Raw genomic sequence first — 27,707 nt, forward strand, 5'->3', positions numbered from 1 at the left:
TGCATTCTTCCTTCCTCACTGAGAGAGTCGTCACGAGGATTAAATGAAGTAAGGTATGTGAGATGCTCAGTATACTACCGGACACGCGACTGTTCTAAGCAGATCTATGACTACTTATGTGTATGTCGGCATTGTAATATACTCAGTATTTATGCATGTGCCTACATGTCCTCTACCACACTGTAGATTCCCTGCAAGTGGAATCCATGGGTAATGAATTTTTTGGTCTTCTGTAGAGACCAGAAGAATCCCTACCATTTTAGGGATTCAGTACTGTAAATATTCACTGAATGAATGAAGAAGTACAAATGAAAAACATAAGTATGAAGAGTTGGTGAAGATAGCACATTTTAAGTCATGTCAACAGTATACAAAGCACAAAAATCAGGGGACAGGAGAGGGAGGGAGGAGCCAGCAGCCAGCTATCTGGCCCAACCCCCACTCGGTACAAGAGACTTCTTGATAGCATCCTACAGTCTCTTTTGTTATTGAGTTCTAATCTAATTCCACTCTAATTTCATCATACTGAGTGGTTTTGATCTTTTTTTTGAAACCTTCTTGCTGACTTTTGGACTGAGTTTTTTTCTCATTTTTCCATTTCTTCCCCCTGTGTGTTTGTGGATTCTATAACATCCATACAAGCAGTCACGAACACCTCTTTGAGCCACTTAGCGATGAGCCCCTGATCATCTACCTCTGACTCCTGAGGCATCTGTTGCAAGGATGGATAGCCACAGTTGCAAAAAATTATTTTCTCTTTTAAGCCCAAAGTTGCCATTATTTTAACCACAAAGCATTGGTCTAGTTCATCCATTCATTTACCAAATGACTTACGGTGTCTCCTAATTGCCAGGTACTGTGCTAGGTGCTAGAGATAAAAAGGTTGCCAAGCCAGAAATAATGCAAAGATGCAAAACGTGGCCCAAACCTCCTATCTCTGACCCCAGCCAAGCTGCTCTACTGGTGCATGATGGGAGGCAAGAGAATCATACTGACGGGGAGTCCAGGGACCTGGGATCTAGTCCTGGCTCTGTCACTTGCTCCTGTGTGGCCCTGGGTGAGTCGCATCACCTGTTCGAGGCTCAGTTTTCTCATCTGTAAAATGGGTCCCATCTATCTTTCAGGGTTGTTGGGAGGATCATAAAATGAGGCAGTAAATGTGATAGTGATTCTAAACTCTAAAGCTCTCGAAGTTTTTATTCACAACTTAATTGTACACTTAAAAACAACTAAAAGAGTACAACACAAGGGATAAATGCTTGAGGGAATGGATTTTTTAAAAGTTTTTATTCACATGGCATACTTAAAAGACTTCTTTTTTTTAAAGACTTCTTTTTTTTTTTTTGAAACAGAGTCTTGCTGTGTCGCCCAGGCTGGAGTGCAATGGTGCGATCTCGGCTCACTGCAACCCCAGCCTCCCGGGTTCAAGCGATTCTCCTGCCTCAGCCCCCTGAGTAGCTGGGATTACAGGTGCGTGCCACCATGCCTGGCTAATTTTTGAATTTTTAGTAGAGACGGGGTTTCACCATGTTGTTCATGCTGGTCTTGAACTCCTGACCTCGTGATCCGCCTGCCTCGGCCTCCCAAAGTGCTAGGATTACAGGCATGAGCCACCGTGCCCGGCCCTAAAAGACTTCTTTATAAGGAGCTGTCTTGCTTCGGGGAGACCAAACACTGCTGAGAGCCTCAGGGCAGAGTTGATGTGCACCTGCCAGTACACCACCTTCACATCTTCATGGAACCTTCACACTTTCTTAAAAGTGCTCCACCTCCTCCTTTTTTTTTTGACCCTTAAAGAAGAGACTGTTAGTACTGTGTGGCAATTGTGCCTGTCCTCTCACATGGCCAGGGACTGGATGATACATTATCCAGAAAGGTACACTTCTGTGCTGGTGGCCACTCCAACACACTTCCTTCATTTGGCTGGAGCTGCTCCACTTGACAAGGGGTCAGGAAGATGAAGCTGAATCCAACCTCCCACCCTGCCAGGCAGGCACCTGCCCTCCCCACCTTGCTATGGGGCCATTTCTGATCTGGCTTCTGGACACAGACCATTTCACATTCTTCTACCTACGTGGAGGTGAAACTCCCTTAGTTTTAGGCAATTCCTCATTTACTTAATTTCATTATATTCCCCCTAATGGGCAACAAGGAGATTTGATGTGTGAGATTGATTCAAGAAAGGACAAAACTGAGGGCAGCAAATGTGTGAGCCTCGAGTCCTTTCTCCTCGCAAAGGCAACACTCGTCTGGCTGGTGAAGCCAAGAGCACAGCCACACGGCTGCTTCTCATAGCGGCACCCCCAGCCCCAGCGCAGCGCCCCAAGGAGCATGCTGGACGCGCTCAGTAAATATTTGTGAAATAAATGAATAAATCAATGGCAGTTGTTTGGATTTCAACATAAATGGATCTTGGGCCTGAGATCCTGCCAGATGGGCAGACAGGTTACAGTCTGGTGATACATCTCCAAGGCTATAAAAATGTAGCCGTTGCTGGAGTCGCAGGCTGACATTTCAGAAGATGATTATATGCACAATTTAACCACATGGCTATTTGTGCCCTCCAAGTGCCATCGCTTCAACAACTGTTTTCATGTTGGCTTTTTTGCTCGTTCCTCTGTCTTTTTTTTTTTTTTTAAGTCAAGCATAATTTTTTGCAGCCTCTCATATTTCTAGCTGAATGTGATTTATTCATATAAAATTATGTTCCATTTTTATAAAACCCAAGTTACTGCAAATGATGCTTGAGGTTTCACAGAAAATATTAATTCCTGGTCAGCTGCTATAAAGCATGCCTGCTCGCCGAGAGCAGCGCTGTCGTTCTGAGACAGATGGAAGCAGTCCAAGGGTATGATTAACTTCTTAGTCCTGGCAATTGCCTAGTGCTCCTCTTGCCCTAGATTTCAAGATTGACCTCCAGCTTCTCTGCAGACGCACAGTTGCTCAGCTTGATAAATCACACGAATCCCTTTTTTGATCAGAGTTATCTACTATTGACTACTCATGAAGGGAAGTTAATCGTATTCAAGGCACTTCATATGCTGCACACATATCCTTGCTTCTTCCTAACAGCACTTTGCGTATTTTCCACATTGGCGGTGATGTGGCATCTTTCGCCGTGCAGAGGGTCCACACCAAAGATCCACCTTTATCCTGTTCATGCCTCTTCTTTGTCTCTACCAACCAGCATCAAATACGTCGACCCATAAGAAGAAAAAGCACGTGAGAGACACACAATAAGCAGTGAGTAAGTGAGAGGAATTGTGTCCCTTTGCAAACTGAGATTTTCTTATAATTGGCTTGTTTACTTTGTCAAGAACTTTGCCGGGCCGCGTGCAGTGGCTCACACCTGTAATCCAGCACTTTGGGAGGCCAAGGCAGGCAGATCACTTGAGCCCAGGAGTTCAAGACCTGTCTGGGCAACATGGCGAAGCCCCGCCTCTACGAAAAGTCCAAAAATTAGCCGGGCGTGGTGGCTACCATGGCACTGGGCAGGGCATAGGGAGGGCTGAGATCGCTCGAGGCTGCAGTGAGCTGTGATCGCACCACTGCACTCCAGCCTGGGTGACAGAGTGAGACCCGGTCTCAAAAACCAGACAAGAAAAAAGAATTTTGCCATCTCTTCTTGCCCTGTTTGTCTGCTTTTTTCATTTTTGGGGGACATAAATGGGTCTCTGGTAGGCCAGCTGACTCTCAGTAGTATAAAATAGATTAAAAAATTCTACTGTCAGGAGTAGAAAAGAACAGACAACGCACCATCCCACTCTCACACACCCCTTCCGTCACGACCCCTTGCGTCACTGGTGGGCAGGAGGTGCAAGCGAGTGGGGCTAAAGCCCAAACTCCCCTTCTGCTTGCCATGGTGATCCAGTTTCACCCTGAAAGTACATTTTGCCTATTTGGGGTGAGTCATAAATTAAGTCCATTGGTCAGGCAAAACCAATCAAAGGAAAAGGTTTTTTTGGGGATGATCACAGCTGATTTTTAACATTTACGTAATGGAAACATCACAGTTTTAATTTATCAAGATTGTGCATCGATTACAGAAGATTCTCTGAACTTTAAAGCATACAGTCTGAACTGTCAGATACTGGATTTGTGCTGGAATGCCAATTTAGAAAATAAACCAGGAGACTGGAGAAATGAAAAGACAAGATTGACTTTCCAAAGACATCTGGACATTCTCTAACCTCCAGCACCCCAGAGGGATGAGATTTCTACCCACCCTTAGCAAGGGAAAGGGAAATGCACCCCTTTCTTTTTTGTATAACTGGTCTCATCAGGTCAGATCTCAAGGCTTTGAAGTCAAGTTTTCTTATAGGGAAACAGAGAAGAAAAACCGGCTTTCAACAGTGTAAACTTATATCCTTCTACCAAACCCAAGTCAATGAAATCCTGTTTCATCATCGATTTGTACATCTTGGAACAAAATAGCTCCGGCCTTGTCTAAATGTCCTTGTGTTCACTGGACACTCAAGGTTGAGGCTCAGTGGAAGTGAAATGAGCCCACGGATGAGCAAACTTGCAGGACACTGAGGACCTGAAGGAGGATAAGACCCAGAGTGTGTCACAGACATGCTCCTCCATGAGGAGCCAGTGTACATGGCCAGAGCCAGTGCGGGCTTTTCTGTCCCATCCCAGAATTACAGAACTCAGGAAGCACCCTGTGAGGTCTGAAAAGTGCTTCTCCCTCCAAGAACAAAGAGGAAAGCACAACCTAATCATTATGAAATTTTCTATAAAGAGCTGATAACAGGCTCAAAGCAAAGAGTTTACGAAACCAGGATGGTTTGTGTAAATGGCTCCAAGTAGCCAGAGGTATTGGGCCTAGAACCCCACTTTGGGATATTCAGGACCTGGGGAGACCTTTACTCAATTCCTTTCCCACCCTGAGGTTCCTCCGGCAGACAGAACATTAGGCAAATCATACAGTAGCCTGACTTGAGGCACTTGGGGCATTTTTCTATAAATATAAACTTGAGGCACTTGGAGCATTTTATAATTAAACCAATAAAATGTTGGTTTATTCAAAAGAGTAAGTAATGTGATAGAAAATGACATCTGTTGCTTGATAAGTTATTCTCTACTTACAAACTAGAAAATATGAATGCAATTAATTCAGTAGGTGTTTTAAAATCACTATTTTGAAGAAGGGTTTTAATTTCCATCTTGAAATGATGACAGATGCTTATCACTTATGGGGACTACTTCTGTGGCCCTGAATTCGTAGAAAATATACAATAGAAAAAGAATGGCTGTTATTGAAAAGTCAAAAAACAACAGATGCTGGAGAGGCTGTGGAGAAAAACGAATGCTTGTACACTGTTCGTGGGAGTGTAAATTAGTTCAGCCATTGTGGGAGACATTGTGGTGATTCCTCAAAGACCTAGAGGCAGAAATACCATATGATCCAGCAATCCCATTAATGGGTATATACCCAAAGGAATATAAATCATTCTATTATAAAGGCATATGCACCTGTATGTTCATTGCAGCACTGTTCACAATAGTGAAGACATGGAATCAACCCAAATGCCCATTAATGATAGACTGGGTAAACAAAATATGGTACACATATGCCATAAAATACTCTACAGCCATAAAAAGGAACAAGATCATGTCCTTTGCAGGGACAGGGGTGGAGCCATTATCCTCAGCAAACTAATGCAGGAACAGAAAAACAAACACCGCATGTTCTCACTTGTAAGTGGGAGCTGAATGATGAGACCCAAGAGGGGAAACATACACTGGGGCCTGCCGGTGAGGTGTCGGGGGAGGGAGAACATCAGGAAGAACAGCTAACAGACGCTGCGCTTAATACCTAGGTGATGGGTTGACAGGTGCAGCAAACCACCATTGTACACGTTGACCCATGTAACAAACCTGCATATCCTGCACATGTGCCCCTGAACTTAAAATACAAGTTGAAGAAAAAAAAAAGAAAAAAGAAAAAGCACAGAGAAGGTAGCTTTACACAACTGCATTGCTAGAATAGCAGAGAAAGTCAACTCATCACTATGAAATGACCAATTTTGAATAGAAAAAGTGCTACATGGCCGGGCGCAGTGGCTCACGCCTATAATCCCAGCACTTTGGGAGGCCGAGCTGGGTGGATCACCTGACGTCAGGAGTTTGAGATCAGCCTGGGCAATATGGTGAAACTCGGTCTCTACTAAAAATACAAAATTAGCCGGGCGTGATGATACATGCCTATAATCCCAGCTACTTGGGAGGCTGAGGCAGGAGAATCGCTTGAGCCTGGGAGGCAGAGGATGCGGTGAGCTGAGTTCGTGCCATTGCACTCCAGCCTGGGCAACAAGAGTAAATCTCTGTCTCACCAAAAAAAAAAAAAAAAAGAAAAGAAAAGAAAAAGTGCTACAGTAAAGTAAGGGAAAAGCCCTATTATATTTGAGGATAAAGAAATGTGTAAGAAGAGTGGTGACAGTGAAAACCTCTGTTTTTGGCTGGGGAATGGGCTTGACAAGGGATTTTTTTGTGAAAATATCAGAAAAAACTTAAAGGAAATGGCATTGTTCATCATTAAAATCTACGCACATTTTCTCTTTAGGACAAAGTCGTATATCTTTTGGGAAGAAATCTTCAAACGTATCAGTCCTAGTTTCTGATGAATTGTCTTTGTATTTGCGACCATGTCTTCGAAATGAATCCATATTTTACTAAAATAGGTTTTGATTCATTCTACTAAAGGTCGTAATGACATTTTGTATTTATATGTGTAGCTTTACTAAAATATAATTTACATTCCATAAAGTTCACCCATTTAAAGCATACAATTCAGCGGTCTGGTATACTTACAAGGATGTGCAACCATCACCATAATCTATTTTTACAACATCATCATCCCCAAAAGAAATCTTGTACTCGTTAACAATGACAAAGTTTTGTAAACTTTGAGGGTTTTCCCTTGCGTCTCCGTGCATTTTGTTGAAGGAATTGCTTACTTAAGAAGAAAAGTCAGAGATAGAAAAGAAATATGTATAGGAAAGACATGCCTACGTTATATTCTAAATGCGTTTTGATCTAGACTCTTTCCTCCTCCTACTGACACACTCAGAAGCACTGCAGTCATCAGCTTTTGTGAAAATCCCAAAAGCCATTCCAGAAGATCATGTGCCAGCCACTCAGGACACACAGGCTTGTGTGGTTGTCACGGGGAACGTTTTGTAATTGAAATAAAAATACTCATGCTCAGTCTGCACACAGAAAATGCTTTTCCCTCACGCACACCAGATAATTCGCCTAAGTGACAGGTTTTACTTTGGAGGAAGCACCGAGCTAAGCTGGTTTACACAGTCAATGATGGCTCATTCCATGAAAAAGGAACTGGAAAGGAAGGCAAGGTGGTGAAGGTTAGCTAGACAATGAGGAGGTGCCAGCCAGCCAGCCAAGGCACAGCTCCTCCTGCTGCTTTTAATGCTGTGGAGACACACGGGGACTTCATCTTTACCTCCTGACAGTTCCTCAAAACATGCACACGCGTGTGCACGCGCACACACACACACTCTCTCTCCAATCTTAGTAAGCGAAAAAACCAAAACCAAAACCAACCAAACCAAACCAAGGGTCTGGCCTATTCTAGAAAGTGACTTTACATACCCTCATTCAACTATCTGTCTCCAGCCTTTCAGACAAAGCAGGATATAAAATAGAGCCTGTGTGTATTTCTTGATGAGGTTTACACATCTCACTCAGTAACACACGTCAGGAGAAAGAAGCCAAAGCAAGGAGTAAAAAGTCAAGCACGTGGGACCGTGAGTTGTTGGGTTATGCGCATAAAATATTTCAAGAGAGAGAATCTTATCAAAAGATAGCTAGCTCCCGGTGAAATGATACGGAAAAAGTCCGAAGAAAACATCTCAAAATACATGAAGTACTTATTGCTGAACAATGAGCTTAGAGCTCAGCCAATTCCAAAGTTCAGAATTTACTGCACCATTTAGGCCTCTTTCTCTAAGTTTCTTGTCTCTTGTTTCATTGCACAACCAGGGATTCTTCATACTTGCTATGAAATACAACAAGGCGATTTTTGCAGTGATAAACTCCACACATGCATGACAAATCCAAGCATGCAAAATGTTTAACATCCCAGTTCACGGATACTTGAGGGACAAAATCCGATTATGAATTATATGCCACAATAAATAGGGCTCAATGTTTCATAAAGCAATTTATAGTTCATAAAAATGAAAAAAGGTACCTGTCAGACAGAGTGCGGAGAGCCGTTCTCTGAGCTGCCTGTTGGAAGAAAGAAAGGGCAGAGACGTTTATTTAATATTCTGACTTTTGAATTATGTGCTCAATCAACACTTAAAGAGAAAAAAACCAACCCTGTGTTACACACATTTTTGCCATGTGGCCAAATTTTAAACGACTAGCAATGTAGTAGAAAGCACTGTTGTAAAATGTGTGTGATGAAATGAACCTTCATGGAGAATTAACTGAAGCCTGGCAATGCACACTTGCAACCAGGGAGTGAGTTTGGGGGCGCCAAAGGACTGCACCGAGGTGAGCTTGGACAGGCCTCTGGCAATTGGCAAAGACCAGAGCTACTTCTCTGAAATCACTTTCCCACTGTTTTATTGTTCTTTCCTATAACAAAACAGAAAGGTCTCTTTTGGTTTCTTTGTAGCTTCTTTCCCAATGAAGGCGTAATGTCTCACTCGGATTTCAGATTGAAAAAGTTTCCACAGTTGGAATATGGAACGCCACTAGAAATCTCAAGGGATTATTGCTTTGTTTTAGGCATAATGATATTATGGCAATGGTTTTTAAAAGTCACATAGAAATGTTAATGGATACAATTATCTGATGTTGGGATTTGCTTTAAAATAATATACGGTGAGGGCTGCGTGTGGTCCCTTATGCCTGTAATCCCAACACTTTGGGAGGCTGAGGCGGGTGGATCACCTGAGGTCAGGAGTTCAAGACCAGCTTGGCCAACATGGTGAAATCCCATCTCTACTAAAAACACAAAAATTAGCTGCGCATGGTGGCGGGTGTCTGTAACCCCAGCTACTCAGGAGGTTGAGGCAGGAGAATCACTTGAAACTGGAGGGCAGAGGTTGCAGTAAGCCAAGATCACGCCACTGTACTCCAGCCTGGGCAACAAGAGCAAGACTCCATCTCAACAAAATAAAATAAAATAAAATAAACACAAAAAACACAGTGGGAGAAGGGCAGAGTGAGTGGGCACATACATAGATAAGATGGCCCTGGGTTGAGAACTGCTGATGTTCGGCGATGAGCACGGGGCAGGTTCTTATATTATTCTGGACACTTCCCTACATGAGATGAACAAAACTTTCATTTTGTACTGAAAATGTATTGATTTGTTTTTTGTTTTTTTTCGTCTACTAAAATTAATGTGGGTGTGTGTGCTGAAATTTCCCACAATAAAAAACTAAAAGAAAAGATATGAAGAAGGCTCCATTTTGGCTGGGCACGGTAGCTCACGCCTGTAATCCCAGTACTTTGGGAGGCCAAGGCGGGTGGATCACCTGAGGTTGGGAGTTCGAGACCAGCCTGACCAACATGGAGAAACTCCATCTCTACTAAAAATACAAAATTAGCCAGGTGTAGTGGCACATGCCTGTAATCCCAGCTACTTGGGAGGCTGAGTCAGGAGAATCTCTTGAACCCGGGAGGCGGAGGTTGCAGTGAGCCGAGATTGCGCCATTGTGCTCCAGCCTGGGCAACAACAGTGAAAGTACATCTCCAAAAAAAAAAAAAAAAAAAAAAAAGGCTCCAGTTCTCCATCAGATTCTCCCAAGTTTGTACTTGCTTTCCTTTTCTCTGGCTATTCTATTTTTCACCCATTTGCCTTCTATCTCTGGGCCCAATGAGGCCAAGGAAGGCAGACGGCACACGATGCTGTCTGTCTCAGAAGTCATGATTGGGAGGTCAGCAGACCAGGTCTACTCAGCATGCACCGGGAAACAAGGAGTGTGCAATGGTCCTTTCCTCCTTGCATGATGCACAAGTCACGTTTACTGTTTTTTTTTTTTTTTTTTTTTTTTTTTCTGAGACAGAGTCTCTCTCTGTTGCCCAGGCTGGAGTGTAGTGGCGTGATCTCAGCTCACTGCAACCTCTGCCTTCTGGGTTGAAGTGATTCTCCTGCCTCAGCCTCCCAGGTAGCTGGGATTACAGGCGCTTGCCACCACGTCCAGCTAATTTTTGTATTTTTAGTAGAGACGGGGTCTCACCACGTTGGCCAAGCTGGTCTCGAACTCCTGACCTCAAATGATCCACCCACCTCTGCCTCCCAAAGTGCTGGGATTACAGGTGTGAGCAACCGTGCCTGGCCTACGTTTACTGTTGGCCAAGGAACTCACAATACTTGTCATGCTGATCCCCCATCACATTTAGATATCAGGAAAAATAGAATCTTCCGATTAGAAAAAAATGACAACTCAGAACCATTTTCCCTGTTATGGAAATAAAATATACCCTTGGTGACAGTTTCACATCTTGGGATAAAAATAAAAGTAGACGTAGTCATCGTCCCAGAAAAGCTCCTTCCTAGGTAGGAGCTGGATGACCTCGGTACACTTTTAGAATAACATGGACATGAAAGATTAAGGCGGGGCAGTGTCAAGAAGGTGCAGGGATGGGTGACCGCTCCTCAAATGGTGCCTGGCACAGTGAGCAGGTGTCCATACATATCTGCTGAGTAAATGTTAGAGGAACGAATCAGTCAGGGAAGCCTTCCCCCTGAAATCTGAGCCTAATTTTAAAGACAAGGAGGGATGTGGTCAGGAGAGAGGAGGCATCGGTAGTACTGGGTTAGATGGCACAGCAGGGGCCTGTCCCAGCCTCTGGCAGCAGTTCTCAACCAGGGCACCCATGACTCCCAAACCCTGGGTGTCTGGGAATTGATGAGGGTGTTTCTTTGCATTACATTCATGAGGGGGGATCAATAATAGAAGTTAGTGTCTGGGGCCAGGGATACTAAAGCCCTTCAGAGAGCAGGAAGGTCCCTTATACGATGAAGAATCGTCCCCTTAAAATGACAAAGGGTGTCCGCAGAGAAACAGTGCGGCAGAGTAGGAATGAAAGGAGAGCCGAAAGAAGGGACGTAGGGAACATGAGCTCTGGGGCCTGGCAAAGGTAAGAGAAACTGAGACAACTTCCCTAAGTAATGCGACAACACCGAATTAGGAAAACCATCTAGTCTGTTGAGCCGGGGGTGGAGAGTCCGACATTCTGGGACAGGTTTCGCCATTCATTTGCCTTGCGTCTGACCTTCAAGCTCCGACGTAGTTTCCCAACCACCCTTTCCTCATCTGAATGGGGTGCTGAAAGAGACAGTCAATCCGTGTCCAGGCTACTATGGACAATCCAAGGGGTTACTGTCCCCTCCTCATTCCCTAGATTCTAAATGAAGACCCCTTGTCCTGGCATTCCAGTGTCATAGGATTACCTCAACAGATAAAAAAATGCAGATCTACCAATCTTCTTGATAAGGAGAGCTGAGGGAGCAGCGAGAGGCAGGGGAAGAGGACTGGAGCCCGAGGAGCCCACGCAGACACCTCCAGGGATGGGTGCTTCCCTCTCCCCTCAGTCCTTCTCCTGTGCTCCTCCAGGGAGCCAGCCCAGAGCATGCTGATAAAATGCACCCAGCAGGCAACAGGTGGCATCACCGCTGGCAGGTTTGTCTCCTGGAGAGTTTCCCTCTCACTCAGCAAGACAGCTTTCGCTTTAGGCAGCGATACTTGAGTCGAACTTAACTCCCTACTCCTGACTGTTTGGCTGAATATACAAGAAGTATTTTTGAACTGCCCCAAAGAAAGGTGGAACGTATTATTAGTATTGTCTCTTAACATCATCTCAGCAGGAGTCATCAGAGACTGGCTATTCCTGGAATAACAGAAATCGTAAGAGGTGCGACTAAAAGTTCAGCAGAAACCTTCAACATGGCATCTGAATTTCCCCTTAGCCATGGAAATAGACCAAGGCTGTCAATATTTTAAAAGGCTATTGACTCTTTTCTCTCCTGCCTCCAAACAATTCCTGCTGACTTCTGTGATACGGAAACAGTGCTTGTTGGTGTGCAGCTTGTCAGAAAATGATTTAAAAAGCAAAAGGAACACAAACAAACAAAAAGCAAGAAACACTGCTGCCTGGCCACCACTGGAGTGCCTAGGAATTGAGGCATCCCAGGTGGCAGAACCTGTTGGCAACGCCACAGGACTGATGTTAGCTCCGTCTTCTAATATAAGCTGAGTTGGAAGCTTGGAGCAAGGGCCGCTTTCCTTTAGCAGACTGGTGTGATGCTGGGAACAAAAGGTCCTTCTGGGCTGAGAGACAGAGCACCCTACCGGGCACTGAGCAGTGTTCTCCTGTCATTCTTCACTCTTCCAATCTGTCACATGATGTATGCTACCATGCATGCAACATTGTGGCACTTAGCACCATCAATTGCCTGCACTGCTATTTTTTTTTTTTTTTTTTTTGAGATGTTGTTTTGCTCTTGTTGCCCAGGCTGGAGTGCAGTGATGTGATCTCGGCTCACTGCAACCTCTGCCTCCCTGGTTCAAGCGATTCTCCTGCCTCAACCTCCCAGTAGCTGGAATTACAGGCGCATGCCACCATACCCAGCTAATTTTTTGTATTTAGTAGAGATGGGGTTTCACCATGTTAGTCAGGCTGGTCTCGAACTCCTGACCTCAAGTGATCTGCCCGCCTCAGTCTCCCAAAGTGCTGGGATTACAGGCAAGCACCACTGCGCTCAGCCTGTTCTGCTATTTTTTAATGACCGATTTTCACTGTGCTATTGAATTTGCAGTTATTCTACATCATTAAAAATTTTACAAAAACTCATCATTGATTATGAAAGAAGAGGAGTTTATGTTAGATGTTTAAAATAATTCCTTGAGGGAAAAACCCTTTATGGCATTATATTAATTGTATGTCATATACCAGAGCAAAGAACACCAAGATGTTTTTACTGACTCCTCTCTTTAAAAAAAACTTCATTTTTTGCACACTATTTTATTTTACTATTGGAAAATAATAAAACAAATAAATATTGGAATTAAATGGCAAAGAAAAAATTACTTAGGTGACTCATGGTTGAAACTTGAAAAAGCATTCATAGTAAACTAGATGAATCGCCCAATTTCATTCCTTCAAGAGTTATCCATTACAGCAACTATATTTTTCTTTTCCTAAATCTCTCATCATCTCTTCCTTGCAACTTTCCTTTTATTCAGTTCTCAGCAAAATAGGTTGAGAGGGTTAAGAGAACACGTCATTGATCTTTCCTGAGTTCATTATTCATTCATGAATGACTCTAAGCTCCAGTCTATGAGACAAAACATGTTCTTTTTTTTCTGCCAGAAATTCCCATTTTCAGGTTCTCCTCAAGAGATGACATATTTTCTCTGTCTTTATTATAGCAAGCTTGTTGCTTGGGAACACAAGCAGTAGATATTCAGGTTTCAATGTATGCTAAATGAATTACAAGTCACAATCTGTTATTGAAGGGAAATCAAAAGAGGAAATTAAATGCCCTTACTGTAATTGGGTCAAGCACTGAACAAGTTCGTGGATCCTGGAGTGGGGAGGAAAACAAAGGGAGAGGCTGAAATTGAGAGGGCTCTCAGAATGATCCCATTTCTTATTTGATAGAAACAGAACTTACGCCCAGACAGGTTTGTAATTCAGTCTGAAGCACCTACTACGTGCAAGCACTGGACTTGGCTTGGGTGACAGTCACAACAGACAAAGCCCTTGCCATGTTGTGCTTAGTGTCTAGAGGTGTGGCAGACATGAAAAGCTACACACACACACACAACAGTCTACATTCCAAGGGGAATGGCTGAAGAGGACAGGGTGCTCTGAAACCACCTAATGAAGGAAACCTTGTTTGGAATGAGTGTCCATGGAGGCTTACTAAGTAAGAAATAACAAAGCTGAGGCTTAAAGGATAAAGAAAAATGATCAGATCAGAGAAGTGGGGGTGGGTGGTGAGGGGAGTGCTCTAGGCAGGGAAGCTCTAGTTTGGGAGCAAAGGCCAGGAGCTGGCCTAGATCCTGGCTCAGTTGAAGAACTACAAGATATCACCGTGCTGCAGTTCAGCAAGTGGTAGGGACAGCAGCGGAGCAAGATGAGGCCAATCCCAAGGGTTTTAGAGGTCAAGTGAAGTATTTTAGCTATTAACTACAGGACAATAGAAAGTCATCGAAGGGCTGACATTAGGGGAAGCTGGGTGAAGCATGCATGGGGCTTGCTTACATGTTCTTTGCAACTTCCTGTGAATCTATTATATATTTTTTTAAAAATAGTAGGGAGTGAGGCAATAAGATTTTTCAAACATCACGCTGGCTTCTGCATGACGAATGGAATTGGGTAGGAAGGGACAAAGTTTGAGGTTATTGCAGTGATGTGGCCAAGAGAAGAGCATGGTAGTAGTGAAAATGGAGAGAGCTTGTGTTACATTGTGAAGGTCTGATTGAGGGAACAGGTGACTGATTGGATGTGGCAGGCCAGGGAGAGGCGTGAGGTGTGAGGTCCAGGTTTCTGGCTTGGGCACCTGGTATGGATGGAGATCCACTTGTTAAGTGGATTAAACTGGGGGTATAAGAGCAGGGGGCAAAGGTAGAATTGAGTGTTGGGTGTGTGAAGTTAAAGCTGTCTACAAGATGTTTCAGTGGAGACTCTGAGTAGCCAGCTGGATACATGAGACTGAAGTTATTAAATTCCAATTAAGAAAGAAACATCAATAATGGATTGAGGTTTCTGGATCTACATTTTGCTACTGTTCTAAGAGAAAAAGATTTAGGTTTCAACTGGTTGGGATATATCTTTGTGTTTTCATTATGGATGTCAGTAATCTCCATTTTTGCTATCAACAGTATCAGATTTATTCTGCTACAATAAAGGAGGTATCTCTGCACAGGGATTTTAATCAGCTTGTTGCACCTGTGATAGGATGTTGTATCCATATTCAAGTACTTGAATAAATGCCCTTGCAGCCAATCTTAGTTTGTGTTTTACTGTTATTGAAGCACACTGTAAAATTTAGACCCAATCACATATTTTTATACAAGTTCTATTTGTAAAGCCTTACTTTTTTGCTGTTCTTTTTCAAGTTGAGACTTGTACTTATTAATTTATTTCACAGTTTAATTTCTTTCCACATCTACAAGCAATTTTATGTTTCATTATCTTCACTTTTATGCCATTATTTTTCACTTTAGTCCTAGCTAATGGGTTTCTTAACTGTTTATGTTGTGGGCTTCCATTTAGTATTTTTCAACCCATTTAGTAATATTTGCAAGACAAAGGAAAAATTCTTACTCCTGTTTTTTCCTCAGTAATAATGAGTATTTTGCATTTGCGGATTCCTAGACATAAATGCTGCCTAGGAAGCATTTTGTTCAGCCGACTTTGACCTCAACCCATTCTCAACATGGGTCGGGCAGAGTCAGGGATGATAATGTAATTTATCATCCAAATAAGAACACATCTGAGAGTGGAAGGGGATGCTAACCAGACTGGAGTCAGAGACAAAATGAGAAAATCTGGCTGTTCCGGGCACATAGGGCTGTGCAGTTGTTCTAATAAGGACTGCTCTGTGCAAATATGCCTTGCTGCTTATAAACCTGTTAAATAAGATCATGACAAGAAGGCAGACCTCAGGGCCTGAGGACCATGCCAATAACGAGAGCACAGGGCTGCACGGGGTCAGCAGAGGACGAATCCCTCCAGTTCCTAATGCTCAGTCCAGCTGATGCTTGTGTGATTTTCTGGCTCTCTGTCCATCGGCTCCTCCCTCTGTTCACTGCAGACACTCGGAGGCCTAGCTCACCCTTTCTGTTAGGTGTTGAACTCTTTTGTAAAAATTCTCAAGCTCCTCTCCACACACTCCTAGTCTGTACCATGGGGTAGCCCTGGATTCCAGTCATTTTTGGGGAGCATGCCGTCCGCTTCATGACAATTTTAGTTTTGGCTTCCCAAGTTCCTTACAAGGACATTGACCGCAGAGATCCTCGCTCATCTTCCCTCCACCTAAAAGAGCTCTCTCTCAACCCATAACACTTACAAGATGGGAGCAGGTAACCTCGGGGGATGGCAAATACCACTACTATTTGCCACTATCTCCAATCTAAGAGGTTTGTGGAAATATATATTTTTCATATCTGTGTATTATTTCCCTATTTGCTTTGTTTAAATACTTGGATCTACTTTCCTCTTTGAAAAATATTTGACTATCTTCTGCTTCCCCACGTTGCTTAGGTTTGTTTATGTCTACTAGAAATTTGATAGACAATAGCAAACATTTACTAAGCACCTAGTATATCCTGAGAAAAATGCTGACTAGGGTTGACCACACCAGATGAAGTTTGCATAAGCAACATTATCTCATAAGGTGGATCCTGTTATCAACAGAGTGATCTGGGGGCCTTATGTGAGGCCAGATTGTCAGGGAAGGCTCTGATTTGGCAGGTCAGATCTGAGAGGACTGAGAGAGGCATACTCATTCTTGTTGAGCATTTCTAGGACATTTCACTCCCTAGAGATACACCCACGTGTGACATCCGCTTCGTGGTTCTCCCTGCTCCAAAGCACGTGGCTCTTCTAGGCCCTGGAGGCTTTTGCCATCACAAATGAAAACGTAGGCAGCCGCTCTCAGTCAGGAGCAAGAAGAGAAAGGTGTGAGGACAACGTGAGAGGGTGCCACAGGGACTGTCCCTGTCCAGGCTAAAGCTCTACGGAGGCCATGGAAGATACGTGGCACCCTGCCGGGCAGGACATTCTGAACACCAGGAAAGCAACATTATGGGTGAGAGGGGCCCTGAAGGATACTGGAGGAGGGCTATGGGACACATGACTGGTGTGGGGGTGGTAAGAGGTCACTCTGAAGTGGGAGGATGATGGCAAGAAGACCATGACCATGCGTGAGTTTATTAGTGCTCGCCATGATACAGGGTGGGTGATATCTAGCCCTAAGCCAGATTCTCGGGGGCAAGTCACAGATTAAGAGATGCGGCATCACTGTCCTACAGGGAGTAGCAGCTGGACACTAACTCCATAAAGGCCCAGGCTTAGGGAGGCTAGATATCAGTTCCTTGAGGACAGGAAGTGGTACCAGTTATAGGACTGAATAACCCTTGGCACAAGGTGCAACCAATAGCTCTGGGTGCACCAATGCTTGACAACTGTCAGCAGATGACTAAGCTGTAATAGTGAACCTTTTGGAGGATGATGAATTAGCCTTTAACTCATTCATTTTTTTGATTCAACCTCATTTCAGAAAGCTTTTGTGTCAGAGGATGAGGCCATCAAACTGGTAACGAGGCTTCATTCTTTGACGTGGATTCTAAAGTTTAGTCAAGCTTCTGTTAGTACAATTACAAATTAAGCATTTCCTTCTTTTCCCAAAGGAAGGTCTGCTTTGAAACAGGCATACTGTCAGGCCTCTGAGCCCAAGCCAAGCCATCGCATCCCATGTGACTTGCACGTGTATGCCCAGATGGCCTGAAGTAACTGAAGAATCACAAAAGAAGTGAAATAAATGCCCTGCCTCACCTTAACTGATGACATTCCACCACAAAAGAAGTGAAAATGGCTGGTCCTTGCCTTAAGCGAAGACATTATCTTGTGAAAGTCCTTTTCCAGGCTCATCCTGGCTCAAAGAGCTCCCCCACGGAGCACCTTGTGACCCCCACTCCTGCCCACCAGAGAACAACCCCCCTTTGACTGTAATTTTCCTTTACCTACCCAAATCCTATAAAACGGCCCCACCCTTATCTCCCTTCGCTGACTCTTTTCCGACTCAGCCCACCTGCACCCAGGTGATTAAAAAGCTTTATTGCTCACACAAAGCCTGTTTGGTGGTCTCTTCACACGGACTGACACGTGTGACACATACCTCTTTGATTGTCAATTACTCTTTTAGGGAAAAGGATCTGACAAATTGTCACTGAACTGTTATTTTGCAAAAAATTAAAATGGTATTCTCTCTAATTCTCTTTGTAAGAAATTTATTTTTTTTCTTGTGACATTTTTTTCAGCAAAAATTTCTCTCAAGGTACTAGATTAAGGATTATTAAACTATACATGATCCCCACTGGACAGGTGGTAAAGTTACTAATCTTTCTCCTTTCTGTTCTAAACATAACTATTTTGTCCTTCTAAAGAATGTAGTCACAAAACTCCATTGCCATTAATTATGGGCTAGGTTCTGTTTGTTACCTCCATTCTCAACACTTCTAGTTTGCTCTGGGAGAAAGAAAATAGAGTCATACAAATACCAATATGTAACATCTAGCTAAAAGCCTTCAGATTTCAAACTTTTTCTTTATTGCATGCATACAATACACACCGGGTGGGGGCGTTAAATTGTTCTAAACATACTAAGTAGGATATGTTTACTGCAGAAAAAAATAGCACATATAACAAGTAAAAAACAAACCCAACAAACCAAAACAAACACCACCTCCATCTCACTACTGTGGTGATACTATCATTAGCAGTCTGCGGTGAATCTATCCCTATTTTACATGTAACCCAAATAAATTAGGGCTGTCTCAGGGCCAGTCCAAACATGGTGTTGCATCTGAAGGAAACACAGATATGCTACAGAAGCCTGGAAAAAGAACATAAGTATCAACGTCTCCTGATAAGAGAAGTCCAAGGAAGAAACAGACTGTGTAAAATATTGTAAAACCCTCTGAATCTTCTGTACTCTGCCTTTTCTTCTTTTTTTTGAGATGGAGTTTCACTGCCACCCAGGCTGGAGTGCAGTGGCACAATCTCAGCTCACTGCAACTTCTGCCTCCCAGGTTCAAACAATTCTCCTGCCTCAGCCTCCTAGTGGCTGGGATTACAGGTGTGCGCCACCATGCCTGGTTAATTTTTGTATTTTTAGTAGAGATGGGGTTTCGCCTTGTTGGCCAGGCTGGTCTGGAACTCCTGACCTCACGTGATCCACCCACCTCGGCCCCCAAAGTGCTGGGATTACAGGCAGGAGCCACCGTGCCCAGCCCACTCTCTGCCTTTTCTAAGTCCCACACCCTGTGGCAGTTGTCCAATCTCTTCTCCTTTTCAGAGAGGAGGCAGAAATCTCCTTTCTTTCTCCTTATCCTCTCCCCTAAAATTCCAGAGCACCATTCTCACCTCTTCCTCCTCTTCCCACCTTCTAGATCTCTTCTTCCATAGATAGCTCCCTGCCTTTTCTTACGTAAATCCACTTTCCTAACTTCTTCCTGTACTTTTTCTTCTATTATCTAAATAAGCATTGCCAAAAAAAAAAAAAAAAAAAAAAAAAAAAAAGTGTCACAATGCAAATAAAGAACATTCCTGAAGAGAGGGGAAAGATGATGAAGATTCTGGAAGGGAGAAGGAGGAATTTTTAATTTAATTTTATTTTAGAGACGGAGTTTCACTCTTGTCATCCAGGCTGGAGTGCAATGGCACGATCTCGGCTCACTGCAACCTCCGCCTCCTGGGTTCAAGCGGTTCTTCTGCCTCAGCCTCCCGAGTAGCTGGGATTACAGGTGCCCACCACCACGCCTGGCTAATTTTTATAGTTGCTTTTTAGTAGAGATGGGGTTTCACCACATTGGCCAGGCTTGCTTTTATAATTTTATACTAATGTTTATTTATATTCATAGAAAATATTTTATATTCATCTACTTTAATATTTTTGTCCAGTGCATTTAAGATACTGAAACAGAGGTCCAGGAAGATTAGCTTGCCTATGGTCTCAGAGTCAGTAAGTAAAGGAACCAGGCCAGTGAGGGCTCCACAGAGCAGCCCCATTCTGCCTTGGCCTCACTGTGGACTCCTGTGGCTGGAGGTTGAAAGCAGATGGGACTAGGTGAATTCTGAATTGTGACAGTCTCGGTGAGAAGAGGACTGCCAGGACACTGGGTAAATGCTAACAGACACTGGGGGAAACCTTTATCTGGGGGTGCTAGTCAAGGGGAATAACAGGAGTCACCTCTTAGACAAGTGTTGGCAAAGGAGATGGGAGGATTTCCGGTTTCTGAGACTAACTTCTCTTTCTCAAGAGGGTTATATCCTTATTGTTGACCTCAGCCCTTGTCAAAATCTTCTGGGGAAGAATATTTATTTATTTATTTATTTATTTATTTATTTATTTATTTATCTCCAGGTTCATCATGACAGAACTATGTAAAGGAAGTACCTGCTGGGTGAGGTCTGGGTAGGAGCAAACATCACTGAAGATCCACCTGGTAGAGCGGGCAAACCTACTGGTGCTGTTGGATGCTGGTGGAAGATCCAAGCTCAGCTGCCTGTTCTCAGAAGCAGGTGGCTGAAACATGGTTTCTGGGACTGAGTTTTGGCTAGGCAATTGTGCCTTCCAGATGTGCACACACGCATACATGTGCCTGTCTAGTTACAATTTCAAAGCGACAGCAAACAAACAAGAGTAGCCATCGGACCCAATGCTGGCTGAGCTGCCAGGAGATACAATGCAGGTAATATATGCATTTCAACTCCTGGTTCTTAGGTCCTCATGGAAGTTTAAATGTGGAGTGCAGATGGTGATGCTGGTCAAAGTGGGGAGGTGGTTTACTTTCTGGACAGCTGCCTTGGCTTCCAGATCTCACTAGAATGGGCAGATCTTTTCTAGAGGTCTGTGACATACAATTTTAGGGGAAAAAATAGAAAGTAAATCACCAGTAATAAGTGCTAAGTTCTAAAAGTGACAGTTGACTTGTCCTTCCAGATAGTTCCAGCCTTGGTGGGATTTAATGCAGAAGAGATGACATGTCAGAGTGACTGGACTGTGGGGCGATCGTATGCACACGATGAAGCTTTGCATAAAGGTGATACCAACGTAGCTCCTCATCACAGCCTAGACTATTTAGGTTCTGCTCGGGCAACGGATCAAAAGTCCTAGCACAAAAAGACTGTGTGTGCGCAGAAACTGCTGCTTCGGGGTCCAGTCCCTCCACCAGATGAAAGCACTAAGTACGGCGGGTTCCATCATGACTCTGTGGCCTGCTCGTCTGGGCTTTGGTCATCCACAGGTTCCTGGAACTCATCTCACAGGGCAATCTCAATGCAGGCCAGACCTTGAGCAAGGCCAAGATGGCGATGCCCATTAATGGCTTTCGTCTTTGGCTCAGCAGGTGGATACTGGGATTAGTCACTTTCTATTTTGTTGAGTTTGCCAAATGCATTTTGGACCTTGAAAAAGTCCTTATGCGATTGCAATATGATGCTTCGGCAGAGTCCTGTCCACTTTCCACTGGCCTTGGCAGGTGGTTGAGTATTATGAGAGCAACTAGGGCCTAAATTGTGAAATACAAACGTTACTTTGTTTCTGTAGAAAGACCAGATGAAAATAACACAAAATGTTTTGGTAATTTTGTTAAAAATGCAATCTGTGCTTGAAGAACTTAAATCTAAGCCTGGCTTTATGTTTCATTTAAATCTTTTTTACTCAGGCAAAATAGCAATATTTGAAGGTAAAAATAGGTTTGTAATGATTAGGAAAGATTCTCCTAATTGCACTTTGCAAACCAATTATACCAGAGAAAGCTGAACCGGTTCTGAGTGTGTTAGTACTGTTATTAGGATTTTCACCTCTCAAGTGAACGGTGCTTTACGATTTATATGTGAAAGTGCTTTCGCATGTAATGTATAATAATCACACAGTCTTCCTTGAAATGCCTTGAACTTTAAGAACAAATTCAGGTTGAAAGAAGAGGTACTCAGAGAAATAGTGTGAATCAGATCTCTCTGGAGAATCAGATCTCTCTACTGGAACCCCTGTGTGCAGGGTTTTCTAGCGTGCAGATGACCACGTCTGGGGGCCTAACATTCTAGCCACTATCTGGTCTGCTTCTTAAAGATGGTCTTGTTTTAATTAACACAACCTTTTGGCTGCAGATCTGGTGGGGATGGAATTGGGAAGTGCCAAGGGACCTTGAAGGAACACACGTGATTTTTCTCCATGTAGAAACAACAGGCTAAGAGAGTCTCCTGAGAAAAGCTGGGCTTATGAGATAACCAGCTCTACCCGGAGAAGCTTTGGAAAATCAAAAACAAAAACTCAACTTTACAACTGTGTATCTGGACCAAACACCTGAGTAACTGTTGGTAAATCCTTTACTATGTGACACTGCCCATGCCTGGATATGAGGGACAGCGTATACTCCAAGGAACAACATCTCTTGCAGGGTTTCACTTCCTAAAAAGCTACGGAAGAGAAAAAACCACTGAAGTCATGGGACAAAGGGCTATTCCTCTGAGTTAAATAGGAATGTCCCCTGGAGGGAGAACTCCACTTCCTCTGCCAACTAGCAACCCTGCTGGCAGCTGTGTTTGAGAAAAGTGTGCCTGTCAACTAATGATGCCTAGCCCCTCTCCTGGTTCCTGAATGGAGAGTCTGTGTTGGTGGTATTGATATCCACCATTAACAAAAACTTGGCTTACTTTCAAAAATGTAGATCCTTTTAGGAATTCTTCAATATAACAAAGGCAATGGTTTCCCATTTTTGTGTTAACTGTATGTTTGCCCTAATTTGATGGATCACATTTTGATTTTTATATAATTTTCTCATTTTCCAGATTTCCATTCAGGGTCCTCAGGCTGAAATTAGGCATATCCCATGGCTCAGGCTGGTTGGACACAACTAATTCTCCATAAATCTCTATTGAGTCTCCAGCGGAGATTCAATGAGAAAATATTTTAGGAAACAGGGTTGTGAGCCTTTGTGCTCAGTGATGTTTAAGTTGACTGATCATTTCAATTTTGGAAATTATAGTCCATTAACATGAAAAACAGGCAATTATATGTTTGTATATTTCTACCTATGCTTGTGCTTTTTGCAAATGTTTATAAAGAGTGCCATGATAAAATAAAATAATTTTGTGTTTGCTTCTGGTGACAGTAAATTTTATTTATAAAATACAATTACTGGCCAGACTTGGTGGCTCACACCTATAATGTTAACACTTTGGAAGGCCGAGGCAGGTGGATCACCTGAGGTCAGGAGTTTGAGACCATCCTGGCCAATGCGGTGAAACCCCGTCTCCACTAAAAATGCAAAAATTAGCTGGGCGTGGTGGCGCACACTTGTAGTCCCAACTACTCAGGAGGCTGAGGCAAAGAATCGCTTGAACCCGGGAGGTGGAGGTTGCAGTGAGCCAGGATCGCGCCACTGAACTCCAGCCTTGCGACAGAACAAGATTCTGTCAAAAAAAAAAAAAAAAAAAAAAAAAAAAAAGCAATTACTTACCTAAAAGCTTTAGGATGGTTAAACAAACAAATCAAACCTTCTGCTGAACATTTGAGTTTCACTGATTATGATGGGAGGTTCAAATATATGATTACTTCATATATGGATGCGAAAAAGGTCTGATAGGCAGTTTTCAATTAGAGTTATTGTTCTGTTTCCGTATTAATAGAAACCAATTAGTTATTAGGAACAGATTGGGTATTTAGCTCAGGCATAACATAAAATGCAAGACTAAAAAGAAAAACGAACATACAGTATTCTTTTTTACTATGTTGCTACGAGGTTTAATATATTTAGTATATACTTTTTGTATGATCCATTAGGGCAAGGGATTTCCTGGCATTGAACATTTACTTAAAATATCTGTGGTTATCATAATGAATATTACTAATGTGTAATTCATTAAGACCAACAAGCCAACATCTTACATGATGTTTGGTACTTAGCAGGTATTTGAGACTATGCTCAGTTTTTTGCAAAACCTGTCTAGCTCTTGTTTGCCTACAAATAACATTGACAATACAGTTTATTTCTAACATAGGAGAAACTTGATTTTGGAGCCTTGCCCCTCAAACCTGGTCCTGATTACTGCTTCAACTCCTGTTTATATAATTCTACACAATTTTGGCAGGATTCAAGAGCACATACCAGGGTGTTGGCTTTTACGAATCTCCTGGGATGTGAATGTCACGCTGACTGGATGAACCCTGGCCACAAATCCCAGACAAGCACAATGACTCTATTCATTCAGACTTGGCTGCCTGAATGCAGATTGACTCTGTGGGTAATAAATTTTCACAGGCCAAGAGCTTCAGGATCAACCAAGCTGATCCTGAGAAGAAAAATGCACCTAAGGAAGCAGCGTTGGGCTGCAAAAACCTCCTATGTTTTTATTCCATGTGTGCATATCATTCAGCTAATTCATTTAGTTACTGATTGACATGTACTGTCAATGCTTTCAGACATTTTAAAAGCTCTGCTTTGTGTTATGCAATTGTCATATTAAAAAGAAACAAGGGAAAAAATGAAGAGCTTCCATTACAATTGGCAATCTGCTTTTAATAGTACACCCAAAACTGATGTGAGTCATCCAGTAATCTCTATGGTAAAGAGCACAGAATTGAGATGGGAATGTTTCTTGTGCTGCTCCGTAAGAAACCAAAGGAAACAGCAATAAGAACTGCAATTTTGTGCTCAGAGCAACCTCACCTACCATCTTGATATCTTGATGAAGCGAGGCTTTCGATTATTTCTAAGAGACACAGTTATTACTCTATGCATTATAAATAAGAAAATAATTGGCTCTTTAATTTGCAGATTTATGTTAATGATCTAGATATCTATTAAATTAATTGCATGCTCTCCAAACACTGATTGAGGATTAAAAGGTAACTTTTCATTGTGCAAGAAGTAAATTAACGCCAATGGGGAAATTTCCCTCTACAGATTAGATCCAATGATTGTTGCCTGTAAAATTAAAATAGTCAGTTAAAGTGGACAAACCATGCTCATTTAAAGAGAAAAAGGTGGCTACATAGTTAAAATGAAAAGACTGCCCAATATGTTTGGATAACGTAATTACTGGAAGCTGCAGGCATGTACATAGCCATTCAATTTAGATCTCTGGTCCCTTCCTTTCCCTAAGCTATGTGTTTGTCATCTCCAAAAAACTTGTCCGCAGTTGACACTATCTCGGCTGCTCCTTGCTGAAAGTCTTAATCATGTGTCCCTCTCCTCACGCCTTGGCTATAGTAATGCCATCTACATATTTGCTTGTGTCCAACCTCCCAAGCTTACCCTGACTTGAGAGGCAGAGCTCATCTTTTTGCCAAACGGGAAGACTTACAATATAATTCATCACTCCCTTCCTAATCTATTATTATTATTATTATTTTAGTACTTAATGTCTTAAGTCTTCTAATTCCTTCACACTGTTTCATAAAAACATTGGCCTTTGGAATTGTTAAAACCAACAGTTACAGAAAGGAGATCAAACAAATTACTCCAGGTATCACATGCCTTTCATTTACTCAGATAAATAAGAAAACTGATTCTCAAATCTCGCCATTTCCAGTTGGAACCTCATCCGGTATGAAAACCATTGGTGCAACCATAAGGCTATGCTTTCATTTCATTTATGTCTGTAAACTTTCTAAGGAAACCCCGTCACAACCCCAGCACTAGAGGCTACAGCCGAAATTTGGTTATCCTTGAAAGGAAAGGCTGTGGAGAAACCCAGTCTCTTAGTTGTGAAGACTTCTGTTTGAGATAACTTATGAAAACTTGTAACTTCAATATAGCTTGACGTAAGCATCTTTAAGAAGTGGCTATAGACATTTCCATGGAGACTAGATAAACGCCTTTTTTCTCAAATAGGTTATTTTTGTATTAATCTACAGCCAACTTAAGATACTGGGCCTTATATTTTTGTCATCTCTGTCAATACTTTTGATGTTTCGATAGAATTCATTTGAAAAATCACAGAGTTCAGGTAAAAGAACAAAGACAGAGCAAAGGTCATCTTTGATACTGTATAATGAACAGTGGGAAATACTCTCAATTGAAGGCATCACTATGCATTTATCCATGCATTCATTCAACAACTATTTAGCAGTTCTGCTGTGCCAGACACAGTCCCTGCCCTCAGGAAACTTCCAGTTTAGCTGCTGTAGACAGTTAGAAAAAGTAAACACAACATGTAACTAAAATTACAATGAGATTTAGGTAAAAAGATGAAGGATACTGTGAGAAGGACTAACCGGGAGTCGATTAGATAAGAGGGAGGTCTCCCTGAGGAAGTGAAAGTTATGCTGCACCTCCAACATGAGCAGGTGTTCGCAAGGCAAAAATGAGGAAGTAGAGGCCTATAGAGGCCCCAAGGCAGCTGAGCTCAGCTTCCTGCAGGAGCTGAGAGAAGGGCTGGGCTTCAAATGAGCTCAGTGTGAAGATGAGACGTGGACAAAGCCAGATGGTGCAGGGTAGTGTCGGCCATGCTGAGGGCTCTGAATTTGATCCCAGGTGGGATGGGAAACCCATTTAAGATTTTAGACCAAGGAATTACTTGATTTGATTTTTAAAAGATCGCTGTGGGGAGGCTGTATTACAGAGGGCAGGGAACAGAAATATGATAGTTCATACCAGACTGGTTTAGACTAGCTGGGAATGGAAAGAGGTAGATGGACCAATATTTAATTTTAGAGGCTGAGTTTATAAGACTTAGAGATGAGGTGACTACCTGGGTGAGGAACAGGGAATCATCAAGGATGAGTCTGAAGTTTCTAGGCTTGAACAGCTGGGCATTTGGCAGTGCTAGTTTTGGAAATGGGAACAATAACAAAAGGAACATGTTTGTGTGTCTGGGTAGAGCGGTGGCAAAGGCCAGAAGTCCAGTTGGGCACAGAGTGAATTTGAAATGTCTGTGAGACATCCAAATGGAAAAGTCAAGTAGGTTTGCGGTTCCGAAGAGAGTTCTGAGCTGTGCATATAACTTTAGAAATTGTCAGTATATAAAAATTGAAGGTCATAGGAATGGATGAGATCACCCAGAGAACAGACATGGAGAAGAAAAGTCAGGAATAAACACGGAAAGTTTCCAACATTGGGGAGAAAATCTGAGTCAGCAAAAGAGCCTGAGAAGAGAAGCTGGAGAGGCAGGACCCAAACCAGGAGAGTGTGGGGTTAGACTACTACAGAGAAGTGGGTAATGAACAGTGTTCAATGCTGTAAGTCATATAGTAAGACAGGGGACTGAAAAAAGCCCAGTATAGTTGGCTCTATGGAGGTCACTGGGGGCCCAATGAGGAGCATTTCTGGTAAAGAGATGGGGCATAATGAGACCAAAAGAACAAGTCTCTAAGTAGCTCTGAGGAGATGGATGAACTTTGGATAGGAGCAGGGCAGTGTCCTCTCACAACAGGAGAGCGGGGGGAGGATGAGTGAAGATGAAAGCAGGGGTGCAGATGTGGTATTGAGAAGTTTAGGTTTCTCTGCTAGAAGTCAGTCAGCCATGGCATGAGGTACAGAAATAAAGATAAATAAGATACACAGTGAAATTCAGGTTGTTTACTCATGAAGTTGGGAAGACAGAAAACTACATTTGTATTATCTATTATTATAAATTCTGTAACAAAAGTTACAGGATATTAAGGGAGAAAGCTTGCAAAATGACAGCACCAGTGAACTAAGTTATATATATATAGCATAATACCTAGAATAGGCACTAAAAAACCTGTACAAAGAGACACACACAAAAATGTTATAGACAAATCAAAGTAGAAGTCAAAAGGTTTAAGGAATACACAGAAAGGCAATAAAAAAAGAAAAAGAAAATAAAAACCAGGAAGAAACCAAACAAAAAATAGAGTGGTAGACTTAAGCTTTAACAAATCAATAATTACATTAAATGTAAATGGTCTAAATGTATCAATTAAAAGAAATTGGAAAGTGAATAAAAACATGACAACT

At 42.6% G+C, this 27,707-nt stretch overlaps 1 protein-coding gene across 3 annotated transcripts in view; it reads right to left on the reverse strand.

Moving 5' to 3' along the window:
- Window positions 1-27,707, reverse strand: part of AFF3 (ALF transcription elongation factor 3) — a 620,869-nt gene that overhangs the window by 100,570 nt on the left and 492,592 nt on the right. For all 3 annotated transcript variants that reach the window (XM_008008177.3, XM_038004212.2, XM_038004211.2), the window contains one exon: window positions 8,219-8,256. In XM_008008177.3, coding sequence (XP_008006368.2) covers window positions 8,219-8,256 — 38 coding nt within the window. The remainder of the gene's footprint in view (window positions 1-8,218; window positions 8,257-27,707) is intronic.

Source organism: Chlorocebus sabaeus, chromosome 14 (assembly GCF_047675955.1).
Source record: "Chlorocebus sabaeus isolate Y175 chromosome 14, mChlSab1.0.hap1, whole genome shotgun sequence".
Lineage (NCBI taxonomy): Eukaryota > Metazoa > Chordata > Mammalia > Primates > Cercopithecidae > Chlorocebus > Chlorocebus sabaeus.